This window comes from Cuculus canorus, chromosome 26 (assembly GCF_017976375.1).
Source record: "Cuculus canorus isolate bCucCan1 chromosome 26, bCucCan1.pri, whole genome shotgun sequence".
NCBI lineage: Eukaryota > Metazoa > Chordata > Aves > Cuculiformes > Cuculidae > Cuculus > Cuculus canorus.
In genome coordinates this window covers 2197019-2222472 of record NC_071426.1, presented here as the reverse complement: position 1 = coordinate 2222472, position 25454 = coordinate 2197019, and the positions used below count along the sequence as shown (strand labels likewise).

At 46.1% G+C, this 25454-nt stretch overlaps 2 protein-coding genes across 2 annotated transcripts; one reads left to right on the top strand and one right to left on the bottom strand.

Annotated features, from left to right (window-relative positions):
* Positions 1 to 163: 163 nt before the first annotated feature.
* On the top strand, positions 164 to 12937 carry VDAC3 (voltage dependent anion channel 3). The gene is made up of 9 exons (XM_054049716.1): positions 164 to 239; positions 4117 to 4188; positions 5329 to 5378; positions 8146 to 8298; positions 9387 to 9439; positions 10025 to 10252; positions 11063 to 11213; positions 12079 to 12136; positions 12383 to 12937. Exons 2-9 carry the CDS (start codon positions 4122 to 4124, stop codon positions 12472 to 12474), a joined length of 852 nt encoding a protein of 283 aa, XP_053905691.1. The 5' UTR covers positions 164 to 239; positions 4117 to 4121; the 3' UTR covers positions 12475 to 12937.
* A 143-nt stretch (positions 12938 to 13080) lies between these two features.
* Positions 13081 to 25419, bottom strand: IKBKB (inhibitor of nuclear factor kappa B kinase subunit beta). The gene is made up of 21 exons (XM_054049713.1): positions 25195 to 25419; positions 25011 to 25105; positions 23596 to 23713; positions 22785 to 22854; positions 21616 to 21704; positions 21089 to 21178; positions 20603 to 20727; positions 20160 to 20267; positions 19724 to 19853; positions 19070 to 19264; positions 18720 to 18834; positions 18242 to 18365; positions 17834 to 17985; positions 17658 to 17719; positions 16526 to 16635; positions 16219 to 16268; positions 15600 to 15699; positions 15267 to 15414; positions 14969 to 15096; positions 14189 to 14279; positions 13081 to 13687 (listed from the first exon to the last, which is right to left on the bottom strand). The coding sequence occupies exons 1-21, from the start codon at positions 25297 to 25299 to the stop codon at positions 13619 to 13621; spliced, it is 2274 nt and encodes a 757-aa protein (XP_053905688.1). The 5' UTR covers positions 25300 to 25419; the 3' UTR covers positions 13081 to 13618.
* Between the last annotated feature and the right edge of the window lie 35 nt (positions 25420 to 25454).

The following is a 25454-nucleotide window of genomic DNA, read 5'->3' as shown; positions in this document are numbered from 1 at the left end:
CCCCATCCCTGGAGGGGTTCCAGACCAGGTTGGATGGGGCTTGGAGCCCCTGATCCAGCGGGAGGTGTCTCTGCCCATGGCAGGGGTGGCACTGGATGGGCTTTGAGGTCCCTTTCCCCCTCTCCCCCCCCGCTCGGGGCGGGGCCTGAGCACGGGGCGGGGCCTGCAGGGTGGGGCGTGGTGCGCGGCGCATGCGCGCTGAGGGCGCCGAGGCGGCGGGCGGAGGCAGCGCACGGCAGGTACTGCAGAGGGGGCCTCACAGGGCCCGAGGCGGGCGGCTCCCCCGGCACCGGGCCGCGGGGACACCGGGACGGAGTCCCGAGAAGGGCGGGGGCCCGCTCGGAGGGGCCCCGGCTGCTCCCGTCGGCGCCGCTGGGCCCGGCGCGGAGGAGGCGCTCCGTTATCCGCGGTGCGCGGCCGTTACCGAGCGGGGAGGGGAGGCCGCGCGGCCCGGCGGCTCCGTTAGCGGAGCGGGCGCGGCCTTCACGGTGTCTCTGTGAAGAGGCGTGAGCCGAGCCCCGGGGCTGAGGCGGAGGGCGGGTTGGAGGAGGCCTTTCCGCTCGAAGGTTTTCGGTGCGGCTGAGCGAGGAGAGCCCCTCGGCCCAGGGCCGCGTCCCTCCGTGAGGAGAGGCGGAGGGGTTGGAGAGCGGGATTATTCCGCCCTTGTGCTGAGGAGGTGATTCTGCCCTTGGACTCGGCACTGGTGAGGCCCACCGCAAACACTGTGTTCAGTGATGGGCCCCTCGCTACGAGAGGGATGTGGAGGCTCTGGGGCGTCTCCAGAGAAGAGCAACGAAGCTGGTGAGGGGCTGGAGAACAAGGCTTGTGAGGAGCGGCTGAGGGAACTCTGAGCCTTGAGGAGGCTGAGGGGAGACCTTATTGCTCTCTATAACTACTTGAAAGGAGGTTGTGGAGAGGAGGGAGCTGGGCTCTTCTCCCAAGGGACAGGGGATGGGACAAGGGGGAATGGCCTCAAGCTCCACCAGGGGAGGTTCAAGCTGGATAACCCCATACCTGGTGGCCACACCAGGTGAGCACATCTTCATTTTACGACAGCTTCAGCAACACTTAACTCTTTGGTCCTCAACACGCCATTCCTTATTTCTATCTAGGGATCCTTAGAAATTTTGCTTATTGTTCCTACTGGGCTGGAGAACAAATCTTATGAGGAGCGGCTGAGGGACCTGGGGTTGTTTAGCCTGGAGAAGAGGAGGCTGAGGGGAGACCTTATTGCTCTCTATGATGACCTGAAAGGAGGTTGTGGAGAGGAGGGAGCTGGGCTCTTCTCCCAAGGGACAGGGGACAGGACAAATGGCTTCAAGCTCAACCAGGGGAGGGTCAGACTGGACATCAGGAGACAATTTTTCACCACAGGGCTCATGGGGCGCTGTCAGGGGCTGCCCAGGGAGGGGGTGGAGTCCCCATCCCTGGAGGGATTTAAAAGACGGGTAGATGAGGCGCTCAGGGACGTGGTTGAGTGGTTGATAGGAAGGGTTGGACTCAATGATCCAAGAGGTCTTTTTCAACCTGGTGATTCTGTGGCAAAGCGTGGGAGCGGTCGGGCTGTGGCAGCTCCTCAGAAACTGGCATGAGGGATTTTTAGCTTAGCTCTAGGTTTTGTTCGATGGAGCATCTCCGCAGGGTTTGAAAATAGAGTAGGCTGATGTCTTTTAAGCACTGACTAGGTCAGTCTCAGCTCCCAGAATGTGTTGTGGCTCGCCGCCGATCGTTATGAAATTTCTAATTGAAAATGGCTTATGTGATTGGTGGGCAGCTACAGATCCATATTTATGGAGCGTTCCTGTCAAGTTTTCAACAGCTGTACCATTCCCTGAAAGCTGGCTGTATTTAAAGAGCGTTTTTAAGAAGAAAGCCTGTGCATTGTATGAATTCGTATACAGGGAGTTATCGTTCATATTGGTTTTATGCTGGAAAATAAATGTTTGAGGGTAAAGAGTATGTTAGGCAGCTGCTGCACATGTTGAGTGTCATGCTAAAATGTCCACGCATCAGCCTCGCTCCAAAAACTTGAGTTACTGAGCTTTTGAAAGCAGCAGGTTGAACTATTCTGACAGGCCTATTAAAAAGAAAAAGAAAAGAACCAAGCAAAAATGCCTAAAATCACAAACCCAACCAGCCAACCAAAAAAAACCAAACACGAAGGCAAACCCCGAATTTAAAGCATGAGTTGAAACTTCTGAATTGACAGATATGTGTGAAAAAAACAGTTTAAAAGAAAAAATATGTTCTGCTCCATAGCTTTGCTGCTAAAACTATTGTAGTAATTTAAACTCTTGAGGTCATAAGTGTCCATTCTGTTTCTCTTTCATCGGTTTAATGAATGATTGATTGTGTTTTTCTTCCCTCCATGTCTGACAGGTAAAAAGGCCTGATTACACAGCAGTTTTGAGAAGTACCTCTTTTACGTACTGGTTGGCAAATAAGGACCTGCAGTCATGTCCAGCTCTTGTAGGTGCTCTAAAATCCCTGGGTAGAATATCTGAAGTTGGAAAAGATCCATAAGGATCATTCAGTCTGTGTATAGACAGATGCACAGTGCAGAGCATTTGCCTGCTCTGGGATGTTAATTGCCAGAGAGCTGCATTTTAGCTGTCTGAAAACAGGACTTAATTGCTTGATACAAATAGCGTGGCATTTGTGACAGAGAGACTGAGTACACAAGTAAGCAACTAAAATGGTGGAAGAGAAGTCATGGCTTCAGGGATTTTAAATGTTTTGCTTAGATTCTTTCTTTTTCGATGCGTTTTTTGGTATGGTATAAGTAACAAACAAAGGATCAGGGATTTCTGGTGTGGGGTGTCACAGAGAAGAATATCACAGAGCAAATCCATCAGCTGTAGGAAGGATTAAGTAGCAGGGAGTTATCTTTAAAGTCATGTTTGCTACCTTTTATTTTGTGGGCTAGATGTGCCTTTGCATTTATGCAAACTTCTTCTAGAGGGGGAAGGCTAATTTTCCACTGGGAAAGAGTTTTCCTACTTCTTTTAACGTGGATTTTCTGATGCAGACTTCCTAACAGTGATTGGTTTGATGTTCGTGTAGCTCATGGCACCCGTTTGTTCGGCCCTTTTGGTTTTCCGGTTTGGTGCAAATGTTGAACAACTGTTGAACGGTCAACATCGCGTCCTTCTGTAGCCTCTTGAGCTGTTTTGCATGGGTCCCCTTCCATTCTGTCCCACGGTTGGGTGTTCTCTATCACAGCAGGACATACGTGACCCTCCTCAGCTCCAGCGCTCTTATTTCCATTAGGAAATGTTTGGAACCGCTGTCAAGCAGTACGTTTGTTGGCCAAGTGCTTGGGTGATATGGCTGACAGCTTGCATAGCTTTCCGTCCCCTTTTGGACTCCTCCAACAAAATTGCTTGAAGTTTTTTCCATCTTTAATTTGACAGCATAATGTATAAAAGAATAAACAGTGAAACTAAACCCAATCACATAAATAAGTACAGCACATTTTGCACTTTAAAATAGTGTAACTGCATGAGCACAGCTAAATGGAAGTTTAATCCAAATTAAGCATCAAAATGGCAATTATTTTTGCACCAACGTAATGGGTTTTGCGGGTGTGTATACACAGTGCAGAAATACTCACTGGACAGCATACAGAGATCTCTTTTTATATTTTACAAACGTCTGGAAAACTTTCTAAGAAGTCACAAGTGCACATGGAACTCGGATGTCTTTTCTTTTGGGATTGTTCAGTGCTGAGGTGACTTCGCTACTTGGGGTACCTTTCAGAAGAAGACATGGAAGCAGTGTTTGCTCATTATCAGCACAGCAATAGGGCTCCCGTGAGCTCTTTTTGCGGTGTAAGAATGTGAGGCCTGGATGTGTGGTTGAATGTCATACTGTTCCTGGGGTTTAGTGATTCGAAATAACGGCTTTCATAACGTCTTTGAATTGACGATCGTTTGTCTCTGACAAAGCAACGGTGACACAAGGATAACTTTGATGAACGTTCTTCAAAGGTCTTGCAGTTCCTTATCAGTGAAGCGTGTGGAGGCTACTAGTCATAGATACTTCTAAATGCTTTGGATATAACTTAGATTTTATGCTGTTAAACCTGAGATTCTTACGGCTTCCAATCTATTTCAGATCCAATGGCTGTCCCACCATCATACAGTGACTTGGGAAAGTCTGCCAGGGATGTATTCAACAAGGGATATGGTAAGTAACATGACCGTGTTTTGATAACCTGTCATTTCTTTTCTTAGGTGTCCTGAAAGTGACAATAAAGACATTAGTACCCCAAGAATCCCTTAAATAAATATCTTATGGTAGGGATTCAGCAGAGGGCTTGGGCATCTAGCACCTTCTGAATTTGAACTCTAGACGTATATCCTGAAAGCGCAGCAGAAGGAAGAGAGAGGGGAAAGTAATGAGTTTGACCTTGAGATGCAGTCCAGAACAGTCCCTGAAGAACTCTGCTTTTTTTACCTTCCAGGTTTTGTATTTAGAGATATTAAATCAATCAAACTCATGTAGATGGCTGTAGGAGGCCACATGTGGCAGAGAAGGTCTCAACGTAGAATGATCTTCACGCTAATCAGAATAGCCTATTGTTGTAGCAATAGCGGAAATAATTCACAATATTTGCATTCCCCTTCAATGAATTTAAATGGAGAAATTCTGATTATTAGTCCTGTTTCTGGGAGCAATACTAAAAATGCTGATGCTTTTTATCTGGCTTTGTGATTGTGTAATGAAGATTGCATTTGCATCCCAAATCCATATGCTACGTGAAATTCAAAAGCACCCTGGTCTGGTTTCTGCCGCCATCGAGTTCAGGCTTTGCCAAAATTCAACTCAAGTTTCCTGCCTTAGTGTCAGTTCTTTCAGCCTTTTCTGCTCTGTGCAAGGGCCAGCTATTTCTCTAGATTCATAGCAGCTAGAAAGGAAAGGAAGAAAGGAATAGTATTTCTCTGTACAGTACTGGTTCGAATAAGTCAAAACACAGTTTTCTTGGACAAGAGGAAAAAATTCCTGCCCTGCAATGAGAAGTATAAAAGTAAATTAGAGAAATCGGAAGAAATGGTAACAGTATTGATTGGTCCCAGACTGCCGGTAGCTACAGAAGGTAGAGAGACTTGACGATGGGTGACTGTTACAACTATAAATTATGAGACCCCCCACTTTGAATTGTCAAAATTCCCACGGTCGTTCCTCAATAAGATCGATAACTGTTGAAATATGAAACCAGGCTCTCTCAGGTCAGCGTACCGTACCGGTTGCACTTTGGGTGTGCTACTAATAAGCCCTGCCAATATATTGTGCTGAAACAGATGCTGTGTACTCTTTGATTTTCAGGATTTGGAATGGTCAAGTTAGAGCTGAAGACCAAGTCTTCAAGTGGAGTGGTAAGTAGTGGGGCTTTGGCATCACCCTTGCGATGGGAGGACAGATTCCTGGACTGGTTGGTGGTAATAACTTGCTAGCAGGTGTTGCTGCTCTCTTCTAGTTCTCATCTTAAAACCTGCATCTGCCTGAGGTCTCTCTAGAACGATGTATGGAACTGACCTAGTGGTGCTTGTTTTCCCATGATAACGAATTTTCACACATTTTGTGGTGGACATAATGGCTTTCCTCCCTGTTCCGATTTCCACATCCCAAACACAAGGATTTCTTCCCCCCAAATAGCTCTCATTTCTGTTTATGAATGCAATTGAATTTCTCCGCTGTTGATTTTTATAGGATTTTGAGTCCAGACTGACTTTTTATCCAAAACGCCAAGGGACAAATAAGAGCCACATTTTAACTTCATTTTTACTCATCTTATGGTGCAAGACAATTAAAAATCAGTAGTCCACCTGCAGTACCCTTTATGTAGAATTTGGGAGCATTTTATAGACATTAATTAAGCCTCAGCACTTCAGGTAACTAGAAAATACTATGATCCCTACTTTAATGATGGAGAAGTGGCCTTCCTCGTGGTTTCATGGCAGGGCTTGCAAAACCAGGAGTGGATTTCATAATTTTGGTCTTTTAACCACCCTCATATATTGTTTACTCGATGAAATTATTCTCCCACGGAGTCTCTGTGTGTACTGCTACTTGATGCTGTTCTAGTTAAGCTGTGCTGCTTTTCAGCCTACTTCCTAACTGTCCTTTCCTTAGCTCCCTCCTTCCCTTGCATTCTTATGCAAATAGTATAAGAAATATAATAATTCCTTTTGTATTACTGTCTTCTGTCTCACTTGAGCTTTTGATGGATGACTTCCGTTGTGCACTTGGAACACGTAGGTGTGAGGAACCGAACTGTGAGGTCTTTATGCCGTGACTGCTACCAGTTCCTGACATCTCATGATATGCTTACTTTCCCTGACCGGGAGTTTTGCATGTCAAATAATATACTAGTGGCTAATTATGCTGTCTTCTAAACATGATGGAACATGAAAACTGTATTAAGTTCTAAAATGGGCTTTTCCTTTTCCATGCAACTTTCACGTTGGATGTTTATCCAGCTGGTAAGAACAGTGACTGTTTTGGCATGTTGATTCTTTATTGTTTTGTGTCGCGAGGTTTTCTGTGCTGCACACTGTGGTTCGTGAAATATTCCATTGGTTTTAGTTATGTTATCGTCCACATCATGAAGTGTCCATAGCTCTTAATCCACGTATGTATAGCCATTTGCAATCTTTGTCCAACAATCCACGATAAGAGCACTGTAAAAACAGCAGGAGGGAAAACAAGATACGTAGGACGTTGATACAGTTGTGTTTTGCTTCAGGTTTTGTGTTTCTATTGAGTATTTTGCTGCGCCAAAATAGGATTTGAGGGATGGAGATGAGGTTAGGGACCAAGGGTGAGATCTAGTTCCTACTTGGATACTAACAGTACCACTGATAGTTCCAATACGGAAATGTTTTGGGTGTTTTTCCTGTGGACTTAGAAAACGATAGTGGTGGTGTCTGTTGGGTTTAATTGTTTCATAGATTGCAAATTATTTGGCCTAGTAAGAGCGTGGCATTCCAGAAGGTGCCAGCCACCCTAAACGAAAAGGTCAATGAGAAGCTGAGCTTGGCCGCTGATTCAGACTGGAGCGTGACGTGGAGCCGGAACAAGTTTGATTTTCACCTACAAAAACCTCAGTGCTTCTACAGGAGGTGGTTTGGTAAGATGTCTCTAGTTTAGGCAGTTGCAGACTGGAGGCAACACATGCTGTCCACCTCCTGCTTCCAGACATTTTAAGGTGGCTTTCGAGGGGTGACTTGGCTTCTAAAGTGCATTTGCTGGCTGAGACAGAGAAGTCGGGTCGAGGGAGAAGGTATAAAGTCATCAACGTGGTATATGAAGAGTGTAAGTGGCAGCGGTATGAAGGGTAGGAGAAAAACAATGTTAGGGTGCGGTAGTTGGTGTGAAAAGCATTGATGGCCATTCTCCAGAAGACTTTCGCTGCTGAAGGATGGGAGAAGGAAAAAAAAAAAGAATGAAAAGGAAGAAACACATGAGGTGTTTGGAGGTATGAGGGAAAAAAGTACTTGTCTAGCAGTGAGAATTGGATGTAAGATTGCTTTTTTTAAGGGAGAGTGGATTTCCACTGTAACAGATCCTATTTCATGTGCGTTTGAGACAGTACTGGTAAAGTGATACAGGGAATTGGAGGAGATGGTGGGGAAAAAATCCAAGGATATAAGCAGGTTTGTATCCCAAGTGAGTATCATTTTGTATCTGGGTGTGGTACAGAGCAAGTTGGGGAAAGTTGAGTTGCCACTTTGGAGCAAAAAAGTGTGGTTTTGGTGCAGGGAAGGTTGCTGGATCTAAGTTAGGACAAAGGCGTGGTAAAGCTGGGAGGGGAGGAGCAGGTGATCAAATAGTGATACAGGAAAAAGGTAAGTAACGATGACAGGTCGCTGTGTAATAGTGCTTTTTCCAAATGAATCAGGTTCCAGGGGTCTCTCGGCACACCTTGATAAAAGAAATACCTAGAACTGAGATGCTAAAAGGACGAGCGTTTTTTGATGCAAAAGTCATTATTTTTGGTGAGGATAGGGAAGCAGAGGAGGATTTTGAAGGTTCTGTCCAAAGGACTAAGGATAGCAAGTGTGAGTGCTGCCACTTGGCAAGTGGAAAAACTGAATGTAATTAAATATCAGAGTGCTGAAACTCCTATTATGCTTTTGGCAGGAATTCACTGCAACTGGTTCTTCCAGCACAGACACAGGCAAGGCTTCGGGCGGTCTAGAGACCAAATATAAGGTCAAAGACTATGGACTTACATTTACCCAGAAGTGGAACACAGACAACATGTTGGGAACAGAGGTTTCCATGGAGGATCAGGTAAGAGGAAGCAGATACCCTGAAAATATTTCTGCAGTTGAGCAGACACATTGAAGAGTGAAAATAGCACATAACTATCTGGAGTACCAAAACCAAAGAACTTAGGTATGTTTGCAGAACGCAGGGACTGAGAGAGAGCATCGTGAGTTTTGGGGAGAGGAGCGCGGGCATTCACTCAGCAAGGTGCTGCTCCATAACGATCCAAAGGTGGAGTTACTGCAGTTACGGACATGCGAAATTAGCTGATTGTTGAAAGAATATTACTATTATCCAGTCGAAATGGGAGTTTTTGTTTAAAGATGCATTCTAGCTACGTAGAACTGTCACTGCTGCAGTTATGCAGTCACACAGGAAAAACAAAAGAGGGGTCTGGTAGTTTAAAATGCTTTAGTACGTAAAGACTTACATTTGGCTGCCTTATGGTTGAATAAATTTTGTAAGGTTGAAGAGAAAGATCAGCGTTTGCAGGTTGGCACTGCTTACACGAAGGGTTGCCAGCCTACAGCACCCCTAAAGCACGCAATTCTTTTTCGAAGTAATAGGTTTATGCTTTTCACTTCATGCCTGCAGCGTAAGGTAATGATGCCAAAGGCAGTAAACATTCTGTGGTGCCCTCTGCCATGAATGGCCACCAATTATTTCTGTACTTACAGGTTTGCAATTTTGCCTTTGCTTTAAAATAGAAAATGCTGTCGAGCTCAAAGCAAAGGTGCGAAAGCAGAGACAGGTATGCAGTTTGGGCTGCGAAGTAGAACGGTGTCTTAATGCTGTAGATTCTGAGAGAGAGTCTTGCGCTGCTGTACAGGTTGTTGAAACTCTAGGGAATAAGTAAGCAAACGTGAACGAACAGTTTTGTTTAACCTAGTAATAATGCATCTACAAGGCGTGTGCTATTATAGGGCCTCGCTGTGAGGAGAAAAAGGCTTGATTTTAATCTCTCATCATAGAGTATCTTCGGATTCTGTTGTAAAACATAGGAGATGTTATGGTCGTGTTTTCTCTTTAGAAAGGGAGTAGAGCTGTAGTAGCAAAATATAACAAATTGCGTTTCAGCAGTTCTGAGCAGCCATCTCTCTTTTTCTTTGCAGTTGGCTGAAGGACTGAAGGTGGCTCTTGAGACGATATTTGTACCAAATACAGGGTAAATATCCTCTGTTCCCTTTATCTAAGGAGCGCTAGAATTTCCCATAGCTTTGAGTTAGAAACGCTTCTTCTGGTCATTGCGTAAATGCTCAAAATTTGTCGTAGGATATTCTACAGGCACTGTGAAATAGTTTGAAGGTAATGGATAAAACTGAGCTCACAAAGACAAGGTCTGCTAGAATCATTCTTTAGTTTTATGGCCTTTGGCAAATTTGTGGTTTTGCAGTAGGTATTATGGTTTCATAATGCTCTCTTTAAACAGCAAGGTCTTACACGGACCACTTAACTTGTACCATCTTTGCGGTGGTGCTTACAGGCCTCCTGCTGTCAACTCAGAGCCTTAAGAACACAAAGCAAAGTTATTTTTCTCCTGTTATTTTGGGGCAGATGTCTGTGCGCAGGTGAGTGAGGAGGCAGAACCACTTGGGTATGCTGTGCCCTCTTCAGCATCTGTAACTGTTAAGTTTTGAGTAGGCATTACAGTCATTTCATTAACTGGTCTTAAGGGATGTACATACATGAGTAAAACTACATATAACACATACTCATTTACTACCAGGGATAAAATGTCATGTTTCTGCAGGAAGAAGAGTGGAAAGTTGAAGACCTCCTATAAAAGAGACTATGTAAATCTAGGCTGCAACATAGACATTGACCTCTCTGGACCGACAATCTACGGTTGGGCAGTGCTGGGCTATGAAGGTTGGCTCGCTGGCTACCAGATGGCTTTTGATACGGCCAAGTCTAAGCTTTCACAAAATAACTTTGCCTTGGGATACAAGGCAGGAGACTTCCAGCTTCACACTAATGTGTAAGTATTATCTGAGCTTAGAAACACACTATAAAGAGCCAAACTAGGTGAACAGTGAGCATTAGCAGAGATGAAAGGTGAAAGGTGAAATATTGTGTATTTGGCATTTTCATCTTCAAGTACAACTGAAGTATGAGCAGCTTTCCAACTTCTGGTTGTTTTTTGAGATCATGTTTCAGGGTTATTTGGGTTTGGTGTATATAAGATAGCGTGTAAAGGCACTTCATAGTAATTTGGAGTTATAATCTGTAACCTTTAACTTCTGGCTCAGACATACCTGAAGCAGAAGAGGGGCGTGTGTGGCATTGTGCTGTTGACTGTTTCCAGCGCAGTGCAGCTCTAATCGTGGCATTCAGATGCTCTGAGAGTCTCTGAAGACGGTGTATTTCAACAAGTACAGTGCAATAACAGCACTTTCAGTTTCATCGGTCCCATAACTGACTGAAGTCTCCTTCTTGATTTGTCCCTTTATGTGTTATCGCAGATTTTCTTAACTTAAGCAAATGAGTTATCTGGGTTTGGGGGTTTTTTTTGGTCAGAACTTCAAACCTTAGGTCTCAGCTGTTGGGGAAAAAAAATGTTCCGTTCTACAAGTAAAACTTATGTTTTGGATTAAAAAAAAACCCAAAAACTGAGCAGGAGTCAACCAGGTCCAGGTAGGAGGTAGATGAGCTTTGGGTCCAGGGAAGTATCGGAGCTTTTGGTTAATTTTAAAGAGATAATGATCAAATGATTGTGGGGAAGGGTTAATCTAAAGAGTTAGCATTGCATTTACTAAACGTGGGACACTTGTGCATCTATTGCAAACAGGAACGATGGCACTGAGTTTGGTGGGTCCATTTATCAGAAGGTTAATGATAAGGTTGAGACATCAGTCAATCTCGCATGGACTGCCGGCAGCAACAATACACGTTTTGGTATTGCTACCAAGTACCAAATGGATGAGAAGACTTCCATTGTGGTAAGAATTTTGTTACGGGAACAAGTATTTCAAACTCCTTTAAATACTAAAAATCTGTGGTAGGAAGTAGTTGTTTGAAGTAGTTCCTGAGGAAGCACAGTGGGTGGCAGCCGTGCCTTCTGCTGTGGTTCAAACTTAAATGGGGACCTCACGGACCGTATTTGTGACATGATGAAAACAGATCCAAAGCGCTGTTTCATCCACGGTGAAACAGACTGTAGGCTGACGAGTGTGCAAGTTGAACTTGTGAGAGAGAGGTTCAGGAGACCAAAGTGCCCCCAAGGAAGTGGCAGTGGGTAAAAGTAACTGTGTGTAGGTTCTAATGCTAAGAACTGAAGTAGCGAATGTGCGTTATGCTTCAAAACAAGAACTGGTTCCAGGCCCAATTCAGCCAAAATTAAAGATGGGAAATAACTGTTGTAAACAGCTCAGAACTTGGTAATGCAAAAAATGGGTTTGCGTAGTTGTATGTTGACTGTTTATTAACAAAACCCATTTTTCAGTAGGGGTCTGTGAACGAGCCCATCCTCACTGGCTACCGAGGGCTGTAGTAAGTGGCTTTTTAGAGCATATAAAGAGACCGTGCTGGGGCAGCGGCAGACACGGTGGTGTTTTATGTAGTCACAGTGGGTCACAATTAGAGGGAACTATTAGAACTGTTACATGAGCCTGTTACAGCTTAAACTAGAAATTTGAGGAGAAAAGGGAAAGATTGGAATACATCTCTATTACAGGATAGTGTTCCAGTACTTATAAACCACCACGAAATAAACCAAATATATAAACCACCACCTTCTTGGGGCACTGGGATGATTCTGAGCATTTGTACAGAGCATATAAATACCGTGGTTTCTTCTTCCCGTAGGCTAAAGTGAACAACGCCAGCCTGATTGGAATTGGCTACACTCATGCCCTTCGACCTGGTACGTAAAGTCCAAGTGACAGCAGCAAACAGTTGTACACTGTGGGTTATTTTACTGTCACCTCTAGAACAGACCAGATTAGTAACACTGGCGAGAAATCTTACCCATCCTTTACTTCTATGATCCTGTGTAGATACAAACGTTCCTGTAGCAACTAAGACGCATCAGTGAGGGGCTCAAGTTGTGAGGGAGGGCACCGTAGAGGGGACACCGGTGTATGATGATGCTCCTTGCTTGCTTTCCTAGGTGTAAAGTTGACGCTCTCAGGCTTGATTGATGGCAAGAACTTCAGTGCTGGAGGTCACAAAGTCGGGCTGGGATTTGAGCTGGAAGCTTAATTCAGCTTTCAGTATGACAGGTGGTGCCTGGAAGCCGAAGGAAAAGCATACCCAGTGTGTTTTGGCCTTAATGTTACTCTGAAATTTAAAGAAGTGTGAACTTTTCCACTCTCCCAAAGAATCATTTTAAACCCAACATCGAAGTCCAGAGAGTGCCAGAACATCAAAGGAAGATACGTGAAGGCATGCATGGAAGTTGTGATGTTTGTGCCACATTTCACTTTAGTTTCCCATATTTTAAATTTGTTCCTAAAAAGAGAAGAAAATCCCTCCTCTCCCGTGTATTGAATTGGATCCTGCATGTCTTGTACTTCACCTTTTATCAAAGGTGGCATCTCTCCTGTAGTGGAAATCTGGGTTTACATCAGAATGAAATAAATTGGTCACAGTTGGAACAACGTTGGTGGGTTTGGTCTCTCAGTACGGCTCAGAAAAGCTCTGTTCCACCCAACTGTGCTTTTCCTTTAGTGACATTTGAATGGTTAATAGATAGAACCTGAAAATGCTTTGTTAAACTACACACGTACACCGAGGGTTTCCTTCTCTGTGGTCTCTCCGATAACACCTTTGCACCTCTCACGTGTATGAGACCTGCACAGTGAAAGCAGCTTTTTCATTATAATGTTATTGAGGGTATCAAACAGAGCAAACCAAAAGTTTACATGGTTTAAATCATTTCGTTCCCATATAGGAAACAAATATTAGATAAGTACAACCGTTACACTTAGGGAGAAAAGTGCAAATCAGCAAATTTAAGAAATTAAGTTCACAGTTCAAGTCTATTAGGAAGGTGACATCTACCAGTGACTGTGCAAGCTGATTGCAGGCGTTGTCCATTGTTCATTAGAAAGCCTAAAAGGCAGCAAAACAACATGTGATGCCCAAGGGGAGAGACAGACAGACAGTAAAACCATCTGCTGTCTTAAGGCACAATTAAAGAATTTTTCCCAAGCAGTTACAACAGGCATTTCCTACGGTTTCTTTGTGGAAAAAAGCGTCCCAAAAGGTGGAGGGTAAAAGCTGGGCCACGCGTATCACAAGCAATAGGTGACAGCAGAAGGAGGCACTTTGAACTTTCCCTCTCGGAGGCAGCAGCTTTTCACAGTTGGCTTCCTGAACCAGCACAGAGGCAACCAAAGGGATTCTACATCTGGGTTTGCTCTGGACTGTTTGGTTCTTCTGTGTGAAGCTGCAGCCAGCTCCAATCTAGAGCCTACGGAAGAAACAGAACTGCATGTCAGCACTTTCTTACAGTTGAGATTCCTCCAGAATAAAGAGGAAACAAAAAGATTTAAAAATTTTACTGTGAACAAGTTGCTCAATATAGTTCTGTGAAAAAACACGAGACTGCTGTAAAAGAACCGCTTAAAGCTATTTCTTTTCTCTTAATATTTTACTTTCAATATTCTGCTTTGTTAAAGAAGCATCCCACTGGTGTGTTGCCATCCCAAATTCTGAATGCAATTTTGTAGTATTTCTGTCCAACAGCCCAGCAGCGTCCCCCACCCTTCACTGCGCGGCACAACTCCAGTCCCTAATCCTGTCTCAGCAAGCAGGGAGCGGTTCACGCAGAGGTGTGGGTGTCTCCCACACCTCCTACTCTCTCCTTGTCCAAAAGGAATGTGCCATTGCTGTAGTGGCAAAGTTACACGAGCAGAAGTTTGAAGCCAAGAGCTTGCCAATCCCTTTACAAGAAGAATATCAGATACGTTACCATGAAGCTCTGCTCCTGATCCTTCATTGTGTCACGCATCACATTTTCTAGTTGGCTACAGAGTTTCTGTGATTCCAGCAGCAGCTCCTCACTGAAAGGAACAATTATTACACCATTATTTTCTATGGCAGTTCTATTTAAAGAGGTGCTGCCCTCTGCCTTTAGGATGTGTTTGTGGCAGGTGATGCTGCAGAGCGCTGGAAAACATTAACCTTTACCAGTCAGACTGCAACTGGGAAAGTCAGAGGCATCCCCAGATTTACTGGGATGGGAAAGAAAGCATGTTCCGAGTGGGAGTTGGGTTCTTATTATGTGGAGTCATTGGTGATCAAGAAAAAGCTGCAGAACAGCCTCTAATCTGAAAGATTAACATATAAATAAACAAACCAAGGTCAGTCATTCCAATTGGTGACCTAGTTGGGTTACGCAAGCCAGAACTACACGTGCTTTGTTAAAGCACTCTCTCCTTTATGCTACAGCTCAGCTACTGTCACCTTGGGTGACCACGCTCCAGCCATTACTGTTGGCAGCATACTTCAAACGAGCCTATCCATTCCAGATAAAACAAACCCTCTGTTACCGGAGTGGGCAAAGCTACAAGTGATTCCCTGTTCTTCATAAGGAAGATTCACAAGCCCCAGAAAGTCCAGCTACGAGGTAGGAAAGACTGCCAGTAACAGAACCCGAAGATGTGAGAAAGCCTGGGTTGCTATTTCACAAAGAAGGAGCCCCAGCGTTGCAGCACCGGCAGCAGCTGCACAAGACCAGGCTTTGCCTCACCTTTTCCTGACAGATTCTGATAAATTGTAGGTTCCAGAAGGGACCTGGAGCATCAGGTGACCGGGGCTACCAAGGCGTGATGTGTTCATGCTCTCTGGGCTGCCTGTGACAGGACCGCGTACCTTGCTCTGAAGAAAACACACAAGATTATTTCCATTAATTTCCAGTAGCACCTGGAATTTGGCATTAATACTAATTGAAAATAACACAGAAAAGAACCATAGCACATAGTAAATTTATTATTAATTATTTCAGTAACCTGTGCCACAGGCTAAACTCAAGTTTTTATTTTACTCACGCAAGCGATTTTCAGCAAGTTCCACAGTTCCTTCTGTCGTTTCTCCTGAAGCCTAACAACGGTTTCCTCATCTTCATTCATCAGATTCATCACTTTCTCCACTCTGGGGAACAATTCCAGTGCCTTCTGCTTGCAAACTACAGTTTTACTATTAAAAAAAACAATCAGATCACACATCAGAAATGCTCCCGACTGCCAATGGTTTTTTTTACAGTAATACTCAGATCTCATTAGCTGCACGCACTGTTATTAAACCTCTACAACAAAACCTCTTGCTGAAAGAGAAAATGCTTTCTCTCGACCCTCAATAAGAGCCGACTCTACGAAGCTCACCTGAGCTGAGCGTAAATGACTCGGACTTTTTTCTCAAAGGCCTGGATTGCTTGTAGGAGCAGCCGTACTATTTCTTGGCTGTCACCACTTGTCCTCTGATCTGGAAAGAGAGTCAGAGTATTAAACAGAAAGGCAAGCTTACAGGCTGCAGTGAGAAGATTCTTAGTGGCTTGTTTCCACTGCTTCTTCAATCCCGAAACATCCCAAGTTCAGGGCATGCAACTGGGACAAACGGCACTGGATCTTGGCCACCTTCTTCAAAATGGTAAGAACTGGAAAGCAGAGCTTGTAGGGTGGCTCTAATGCCTTGGGGTTGTAGAGCTGCTCAAAGGAACAGCTATGTCTTTCATCCTTCCTACAGAGGAGCAGCAGCGTATGCTTGCAGTGACAGCTTGCTCCAAGAAGAGCTCAGAAGGCACCAAGAAAGCAAGGCTGGCCCAGTTTAAAATCAAGTCTCTGACTCTCCTCCCCAAAAAGAGAGCAGTTCAGTAGAGTCCATGTGCAGCTGGCCTATGAGCAGGCCTAGAATGCAGAGAAAGTTTTCTCTGTGCTCATTATTGCATCTCCAAAGTTACTATCCACGCAAAGCAAGCTGACCTTGAGCTAAAACACTTTTTACCTCTTGGTTTCTCTCTCAATCTCCGGTACAGCTCTCTGGCTTGTTCTTCTCTAGAAGAAAAAGGCACAGAACAAAAGGACTTTTCTACAACCTAAATTACAAACAAGTAGTTCAAAAACTCAAATCTATTCTATACCAGTCTGCCATTTCAGATTGGTGATAGGTAAGGAGTCAAAAACTGTCTTTTAGTGTCAAAGCCCTCCCAGTCCCCCATAATTTTTGCAGGGATAGCAAATTCATCATCTTGCAGTGAATAAGCTTAGCTAGAAATACGCCTGCATCAGTAGTTCAAAGTAATTCAACTCACAAGTCCTCCAGTGTTCCTCCTTGCTTGCGACCTAATGGGCTTCTCTGCAGGTCCACAATGTCTGTCTGCAGGGCCATCATCCTCTTCACCAGTTGATCCACATCATCCTCCTGAAGGCAGGGCAGAACATAAGCCAGAGGACAGTCTCACACCAAGAGACACTACCATTCACACTGGCTCTCCCTTTCTTATTCACATTTCTGAAAACTCACGTCAGCAAAATGCAAACAGCAGCCTTGGACAAAGACAGACAAGACCACGAGTAATTTCAATTCAAAGAAATCAACTTGGTGCTCTGGGATAAAATAAACTTCCGAGATTTTTGATAAAAAAAATTCCGGCTGCAATAAAGAACTGTGGAAGGGTCAGACTTTGTAGTAAATGTACTGGTAGTTCCCAGGCCATCGTGCTTCCTTTTCCTTGGCTATTCTAGATCTCTCATTCCGTCTATCACTACTTTTCCCTCAGCACATAGCCACATCCACTCCCAGCATCCCAGATTCTGTTTTTCACTTGAGCTTGTTCACATGCAGAAGCTGCTGCTTGTTAGACCGTCATTCTGCCCTCTGCCTCCTCCCAACAGAGGAGGGCCGAGCACTGGAAAAAGATATCAACTAGTTGCCTTATACTCCTCATCTGGAAACGTCAGTCCTTGGCCTGAGCTACAAGGGCTACGCTGTCTTGTGCCAAAAGAGTGACTGCCTTACTGAGAGCAGGTGGAATACACAGCAAGAATGCGAAACTGATGCCTTTTCAAAATCCAAGAGTGATACTTAAAGTTCTCGTGTTCAATTGTTCATGTTCCATTCTGCTTAACTTAGGTTCCATATCCCCTTTCAGCTATTCTGGCTCCAGGATTTGGTTAGGACATCTGAGCACGACCACTGCAAAGTCTCCTGTCACATTCCCTCCTCCCCTCACCAAGTCTTACAAACACAGTGAGCTTCACGAAGAACAGGCAATGGACAAATATGGTGCCAACCAAACCAAGGCAAAGTGACACCTGGAATCAGCCCTGACAAAAGGGGTTTCCATTTGAGGGAGGACAACGACAAAAAAATTAAAAAAAAAACCAACAAACCACTAACAAAAACCAAGTCTCTTTCTTTAGGATAAGCAGTTAGAAACATACCCGCCCACAAAGTTCCACAGCTTGCTCCATCTCTTTCCAAGCAAACAGCAGCTTCTCAGAAGCTACAGGAATGAAAGAAGAGTGATTGCTTTCCTCTGGTTCATAGAGGAAAAGGCAGATATTTTGTGGGAATAAGAGGTGTAGAAAGACCTCTGTTTGACAGATGCTATACTCACTAATTCCAAATTCAATTTGCTCTTTATACTTCTCCAGATCAATCTGGATGCTTGTTTTAAAGAAGTCCAGCTTTGCTTTCAGTTGCTGGGAAAGGGAGGCCATAGAATTCTTCATCTTCGAGAGGGTACTATTGTAACGCAACAGATTCATCCTGCATGGGCGAGAAGAAGCTCCTATTATCCTCCCACACTAAAAATGCAGGCTTGCACTTACATCAAAAGTAACCAGAATGTAACAGTGAACACAAAAGCAGTTTTGTCAGATGACAGAACTCTCATCTTTTCATTAACCATTAACCGCTCCCGTCATGGGCTTCCCCATTCCAACAAGGTCCCATTCCTTTCCTTTCCCTTACACCAGGGAGCAAAGGCAGAGAGATAAGTATTGTAGAGAAAGTGCGACCGTACATGGCTGCTCGCTGCCCCTGCTGAAGTCGGTTACAGTCCTCTTTCAGCATCCGGATTGTGTGCCAGATCTGACCCCACACTTTCCTCAACTGGAAAAAGTGCAGATTCTTCTTTGGATCCTGAACTGGAAACAGAGGGGAGGGGGGAAGAAACGTATGTATCAGCATGAAGCCTAAAATTAGTGCTATCACATGACAAAACAGACCAAAACATCGCTCTGTTGAGGGCACATTACCTCTTGCAAAGCCTACAGTTGGCTAACCCCTACGCAGCTTCCCTGGTACATCACAATCAAACACTTCCTCTCCTTAGTTCTGTTGACAAATTGAATTAATACTATTTTTATGCCCATTTTATTGCTTGTTCGGTCCCAACACACAAAAGCTCTCTCTACTCTTTGCCCTATACAGGCCACAGAACACAGGCCACACTCTCAACATAGCCAACCTCTCGCATTCATGCTAGAGAAAGTCCTTACGGATGCAGTCAACACTTTCTGGATGGGGACGCAAAGCAACTTGAGCCTCGTAGGCAACTTTCTGGTTATCGAAGAGGAAGAGGAGGTCTCTGTCTGCAGCTGCAGTGTCATTCACCTACAGAATACAAAAGACCCAACTAGGTTCTCTCATCAAAAACAAGCCTCAGTAACACCATAAAGAGAATGTTCCTCCTCAGGCAAAGACTGAACACCAAAGGCAACAAGGTGCCTGTTCTGCAAAGGCTGTTAGGTCTATGTGGTCACTGTGACAAAAGCGTGCCAGAACAGCAAGGAGTGCTGTGATCCCAAAGCGAGCACTGCCCCCCCTCAAAGAAAGTATCCAGACTCACCTTGCTATCTGCTATATGTTTAGTGGCCAATTTCTGAGAAAACAATTCAAGTCCAGCTTCCTGCAGTAGCTCCTGGTCCTGTTCTGGGATTCCCGTATCTGACTGGATCCTGGCCTTCAGAGTCTGCAGCGTATCCTCCTCTGTCACAGGGTAGGTGTGCACCGTCCCCGTAACCATGTTCAAAACATGAAGCAACTGTGAGAAGATTAGCGCGATATGAGAAGGGCTGAAGATAACATTGGTAGCGTTTGAGCAAAGATCCCAGGACTGAGACACTGGCCACCAATAACCTGTTCAAAGCACCTGCCAGGCTCAAGAAGTCAATTTGCAGCTACTTCATAACATTATGTCAAAGTCCTTGTCCTCCACCAACTGGAAGAGAGGCTACATGGCAATCAAACAGCTTCAGCCACAGAATCCTCCACCAGAATATGGAAGCAAGCACACACACAAGCCATGTGTTACTCTCTGCAAGCTCAGGGAGTATTTGTCCTCAAATAACAAGAGGAAAGCACCTGTCACTGTCAGTAGACAGCTAAATGCGATTCTCTGCTGCTGCTGCTCCTCCTCCTAGGTCTACGATTCAAGCCTCTTCTCTCATAGGCAACTGCTCTCTGAGAGACTTTTCGGGGTAAAAAAGACCCCATTGCTCACCTTCAAGTTCAAAATGTCATCCAAAGCTTTGAAACACCCATAGGGTCCATATGTTGGATCTGTACCTCTCTGACGTGGGTGCCACATTAACATTAGTTGCAGCCATTTCTCCAGCCTCCCAGCCAAAACACTGAAGGACCAAAAGAAGAAGGGAATCAGAGGAGGTAAAAGTGCATTTCCAGTCACCCTATGGCCTGGTCTCTGCAGCAGGACTGAGAAACAACTTCCCTTCTGTCCCCCAATCATAAACACAGTGCTTAGAAGGCAGAGACAGACACTCGTGACAACACAAGTCTGACAAGGGAAACAAGCACTGTTTGTGTCATGCACTCAGTTTATTCACAGATTAACTTAGTAAGGCATATAATATAAATCTGGCCTTTCTGCAGAGGAAACAGTTTATGCCAGCATGGCATAAGAGATTTCTCGTCCTCACCTGTTTAGATTATTCGGGCAGGGTAAACTGCTAGAAAATTTGACTTCTCCAGATAAGTCTTCTGAAACAACGATATCCAGTTCACTCTTCTGTCGCACTTTCGTATGCCTGGTGAATTCAAGCAAGTACAATGGTGAAAAAATCACTTGCCTTTCCCAGCCTGCATGTTAGCAGGCTCTTAAAGCTACTCTTCACGGAGATAATACAGACGTCACTTTGGTTTCAGCTACCTGCCCTGCAGGAGTCAGTCCTTATCCCAAAGAACCAGCATCAGGTATACCTGAAATTGCTCAGGTATAACTCCCAGGAAGGGAGTCAGTCTCCGTAAGGGCAAGGAACATAGGGATGCTACCCCAGGAATCAAGGGACCAGACTTCTACTTCTACAAACAGGACTACTGCATTGCACACACTCTTCTTGTCACCTGGCTCGAGCTCACTCACCATTGCACTGGTTGCCAGTTGGGTAGGAATGGGCGGAAGCCTGTAATGCACTCAAAGGCCAGTGTGCCAAAGCTCCAGTAATCCACCGTCACCGTATACTTCTGCTGTTCCAGCAACTCTGGAGCCTGAGACAGTTTACACACACACACGCATGAGACAAAGCGACCCATCTTTTAGCTCTATCCCTCAAGAGCTCATCAGCATTCGTACAATAGATTAAGGATGGTGCTGAAAGCTCTGCCTCTCACAAGCTTTGAGATCCTCTCTTGGTGAGCAGCCCTCCTGCTCCTTATTTATAACAGATACAGCCAGCAGATACTGTGCAAACCCAGTGTCCACAAAAATACAGCCACCCTTGCTCGCTGCAGCGCCCCAGACGCACCCCATCCCAGGACAAGCACTTTATCCCAGCCCAAAGCCTGATAACAGTTAACGCAATCCCACTGCAAAGTGGCAGCTGCTTTTCTAGCTGAATTCCTTCCTTACCAAGTACTGCAGAGTCCCAACAAAGGATGTGCATAGGCTTCCCTGATCCAACTCCTTAGCATAACCAAGGTCAATGATTTTGTGTATTAACTGAAATAAACAACAGAGACTAAGATCACTAGAGAAAAGGCCTGTTAAAGCACGCCATACAACAGAGAAAGAAAAGGTTCAGCTCCTCAAAGGTATGCAGGAAAGATGCGAACGAAGAGATGGAAATGGAAGGCTCCTGCAGACTCCTAAAAGTAGGTAAAGTTGTCATTGGATAGATATTCATAGAACTGGACATCTTTTATCAACCTGTACAGTCTGGTTCTTCCCTTAATACCTGAAAGTCAAAACATCAAACATTATCAGAGGTCTAATACAACCTTTCATCTGCATGCAGAATACCATTCATCTGACACGCAGACCTGAGCTGTTATCCCAGGCTGAGCTCTCTTGCAGAGGGACCACTGCAACTGCATGAAGCACACACACGTTCCTTGTACACTTGTCTGTGCAGGCAGCAACACCTGGTTCCTGCTTACCCTTTGCTCTCCTTGCTGCAGCACAATGTTCTCTGGTTTCAAGTCTCTGTGGATGATCCTGTTCTCATGAAGGTACCTGAGAGCAGAAGCTGAGACACAGAAAAAGCCACTTGTAAGAGCGGACCTTGCACGAGCTCATAACAATTCATTTCTGCTTAGTATAAGCATGGCTTTTGGGTCATATTTTGTACAATCAAATGCACAATGAAACACCAAGTACAAGAGGAAGAGTCAGCATCGAGCACTTCTGGAAACAGAGACTGCTCTCTGGGTTTTCCCTCACACTCTTCATGTAAACGGGAAAAAACACTGGCTAGCATCCAGTCAGCAGGGACTTTCCTAGACTGCCAAGATGATCGTACAAGTGAAAATATGGGTCTGTCTCTTGTCCCATACACACACAAATGTGTGAACATAAACTTCAGTCTAAACATGATCTGCCAATGTCTCTGGTCAGCACCCAGCATCATTTCCCTAATGAGCACAAGGGTGAGGCAGCAGAATACAAATGTTCTAGGAACACAAAGGACAGGAGGTAATACCCAACAGCCACATCTGCATTAAAAGTAATGACAAATGCACTTCTGTACTCTGGCCACAAGCTCACTTTGTAAACATATATCTGCCCCAAATGCACCTCCTAAATATCTTCTCTCTGAAGCCTTAGCACCTATCCAGTTTTGCCTCAGCTGTGACTTAGTAAGATCACAACACAGCCTGACCAGAAAAACTCCACCTCAAAAGTCTCCAGACAGCACTTGGCAATCTTTGCACCAGGTCTGTCTAGAATCCACATGGCAGTTGCCCAAACGTTAATGGAAACCCACTGACTGCATACACGCTGAAGTCCTGATGATCAGCTCTTAAGCTAAGGGTGGATACTGATGTGCAGCGTAACCTAGAGTCACTCTCAGCTATCCAGGACCTTCTCAGACATCCTGGGTGGCATTTTTTCTAGGCAAGACAATCCGTCCCTACATTTTCAAGAATAAAAATCAAAAGTTGGTTCTCCCACAGGGAGGGAGGCAGAGCAAGGCAGGAAACAAGTATACCCTTCAAAGGTCAGTCTAGAATGGAACCATTAAGGCCACTGCTGCATATCCTTGGAGTGCATTTGGCACTGAAAGGGCTCCCATAGTTCAGACAACTGAAGATACTGTACCACTTACCAATATCAGATAACAAGATGAGAATAGCTTCTTCCCGCAAGCCACAGCAATTCTCCAGCTGATTCAGGTACTGCAAGAAGACAATACTGACTATAGTCTTTCCCTCCTGTAACCTGAGTGAAGCTCACAGTCCCACAAACTCTCAGAGATGCAAGAAGTTCCAGTAACAGCAATGGATTTCCCTAGAGGCACAAAACTCTACAGGATTGTGACCTCTGGTAGCAGTAACTACAGCTTCAGGCCTTGGTCTAACCACACAGGAGGAGAAAAGAGTGGGTGAAAGAAGTTAGTATCATCCCCACGTTCTTCCTTCTACTTGTGTCACCCTCCGTAGCCATTTCACCTGTGCCTGGCGTTATCAGCTCAAATCTCAGCTCTAAGCTCTAGGTTTTAACTACAGGCAGATTACAGCAAAGGTTAGAAAAACAGTAAGATTAGAATTAACGTGTTATTCTTTCCTATGACAGATAGGAGTTAATCACTCTCAGGAAGGGTACAGCCCACAGATGGCCTCAGCTATACTCACACTCTGATGCACACCCCTCACACATGCCCTCATCCTCTATCTGCAAACTCCTCACACTGTCAATTGCAGCCCAATAAACATGACAACTTTCAGACAGCAACAGTTTTAAGTCTTCAAAAGTTGAATGCGTCATCAAGGACCAACCCGCCAAAACCTATCAGTGCCACGACAAGAATTAGGAAGCATCAGGATGTGAAAACAGGTTTTACATAAAACCTTCAACAGGAACTCTAGGATCAGCCGAGAAACTGATCCAGCCCTTGGTCACCGTCACAGGGACCTCACCTTGCGGAGGTCTCCACCTTGGCAGTACTCCATGGCCAGCAATGGCAAGTCATTTGGCGCAAGCTTCTGCATCCCCTCAGGGACGTCACGGGCAGCCACCACATTGGGATGGTTCAGCCTGAGGAGTGGAAACGAGGCAAGCATTTGGAAATGAGTGGAGCTGAGGTAACACCTGAGACACGGCTGCTCTGCAAGAGCTACGCAGCTCAATGTGCTCATGGTCATCATGCAGCCCTACAAAGACCCTAATCCATTGAGAAACTGCACAGGTGAATCCTGAAGGTCTGCGATTCACCCATCCTTCACGGGCTGGGACTCATCTCAACTCCTTGCATTCCATGTGTGGTCAGTGCGTTCCGCCAGGACCACGCAGGCACTCCCAGCTGTGCCTCGGGAAGGCGGGTGCCGCACTGCTGCTCCCACACTCCATGCACCACAGCAGCGCCCTAAGGAACGACAGCATGGGTGCGAGGCCGGACAAGGAGCAGTGGGGCGGCTGTGGCCAGAGGAGATTCACAGAACCGCTGAGGCAGGAAAAGAATCATAGAATAGTTTGGGCTGGAAGGGACCTTAGAGATCATCCAGTTCCACCCCCTGCCATGGGCAGGGACACCTCCTGCTGGATCAGGGCCTCCAAGCCCCATCCAACCTGGCCTTGAACCCCTCCAGGGATGGGGCAGCCACCACTGCTCTGGGCAACCTGTTCCAGGGCCTCCCCACCCTCACAGGGAAGAAATTCCACCTTATGTATAGCCTAAATCTGCCCCTCTCCAGTTTATACCCGTTCCCCCTTGTTCTATCACTACAAGCCTTTGTGAACAGCCCCTCTCCAGCTTTCTTGTACCCCTTCAGGTACTGGAAGATCGCTATAAGGTCTCCTTAGAGCTTTCTCTTCTCCAGGCTGAACACCCCCAACTCTCTCAGCCTGTCCTCAGATGGGAGGTGCTCCAGCCCTCGGATCATCTTTGTAGCCTCGTCTGGACCCGTTCCAACAGCTCCATCTCCTTCTTCTGTTGAGGATTCCACAATTGGACCCAATCCTCCAGAAGAGTCTCCCCAGAGCGGAGCAGAGGGGCAGAATCCCCTCTCCCTCCCTGCTGGCCACGCTGCTCTGGGTACAGCCCAGGACACGGGTGGTTTCTGGGCTGTGAGCGCACACTGCGGCTCCTGTCGAGCTTCTCCTCCTCCAGCACCCCAAGCCCTTCTCCTCCCCAGCACCCCAAGCCCTTCTCCTCCCCAGCACCCCAAGGCCTCCTCCTCCCCAGCACCCCAAGCCCTTCTCCTCCCCCAGCACCCCAAGCCCTTCTCCTCAGGGCCCCTCTCAGGCCCATCAGCCCCATTCTGGACCGAACCCGGGTCGGTCCCGGGGTTCCCCCGCGGGCCTCCCGGCCGCCCTCGGCCCTGTCTCCCCTCACCTCTTCATGATCTGGATCTCCAGGGCCCAGCGGTCGCGGTTGCGCGGGCTCAGCTCCTGCCGGCACTGCTTGATGGCCACCTGCTCGCCGGTGTCCTGCGGGCACAGCGCGGCTCAGGGGGGGCCCCGGCGGGAAAGGGGGGGGGCGAGGATGGCAGGGAGGGGGGTCCCCGCCGCCGCCTCACCTTGTTGTGCCAGCGAACCACGTTCCCGAAGCCGCCGGTGCCGAGGCGCTCCTTCATCTCCCAGGGGCCGCAGGTCTGCGCCTGCAGCGCGGGAGGGCGGCTCATGGCGGGCGGCTCATGGCGGGCCCGGACCGCTCCCGCCGCTTCCGGCCTCGAAAGGGCCGCGCCCCGCCTCAAAGGGGCCGCCGGGACTGAGGGGAGCGGCGGTACCGGGAGCGAGAGCTGCCCCGGAGCCGTGAAGAGACGGGAAATACACCTTC

What these genes read in the sequence shown, in the direction of transcription:
- VDAC3 (XM_054049716.1), top strand. Translation starts at nt 4,122, where the DNA reads ATGGCTGTCCCACCATCATACAGTGACTTGGGAAAGTCTGCCAGGGAT. An exon ending in TGTATTCAACAAGGGATATG is followed by an intron (nt 4,189 to 5,328) that starts GTAAGTAACATG and finishes TTTGATTTTCAG; the next exon opens with GATTTGGAATGGTCAAGTTA. An exon ending in TTCCAGCTTCACACTAATGT is followed by an intron (nt 10,253 to 11,062) that starts GTAAGTATTATC and finishes TATTGCAAACAG; the next exon opens with GAACGATGGCACTGAGTTTG.
- IKBKB (XM_054049713.1), bottom strand. Translation starts at nt 25,299, where the DNA reads ATGAGCCGCCCTCCCGCGCTGCAGGCGCAGACCTGCGGCCCCTGGGAG. An exon ending in GGAGGAACACTGGAGGACTT is followed by an intron (nt 16,269 to 16,525) that starts GTGAGTTGAATT and finishes TTTTTCTTCTAG; the next exon opens with AGAAGAACAAGCCAGAGAGC. An exon ending in ATTGAGAGAGAAACCAAGAG is followed by an intron (nt 15,700 to 16,218) that starts GTAAAAAGTGTT and finishes CTCTCTTTCCAG; the next exon opens with ATCAGAGGACAAGTGGTGAC.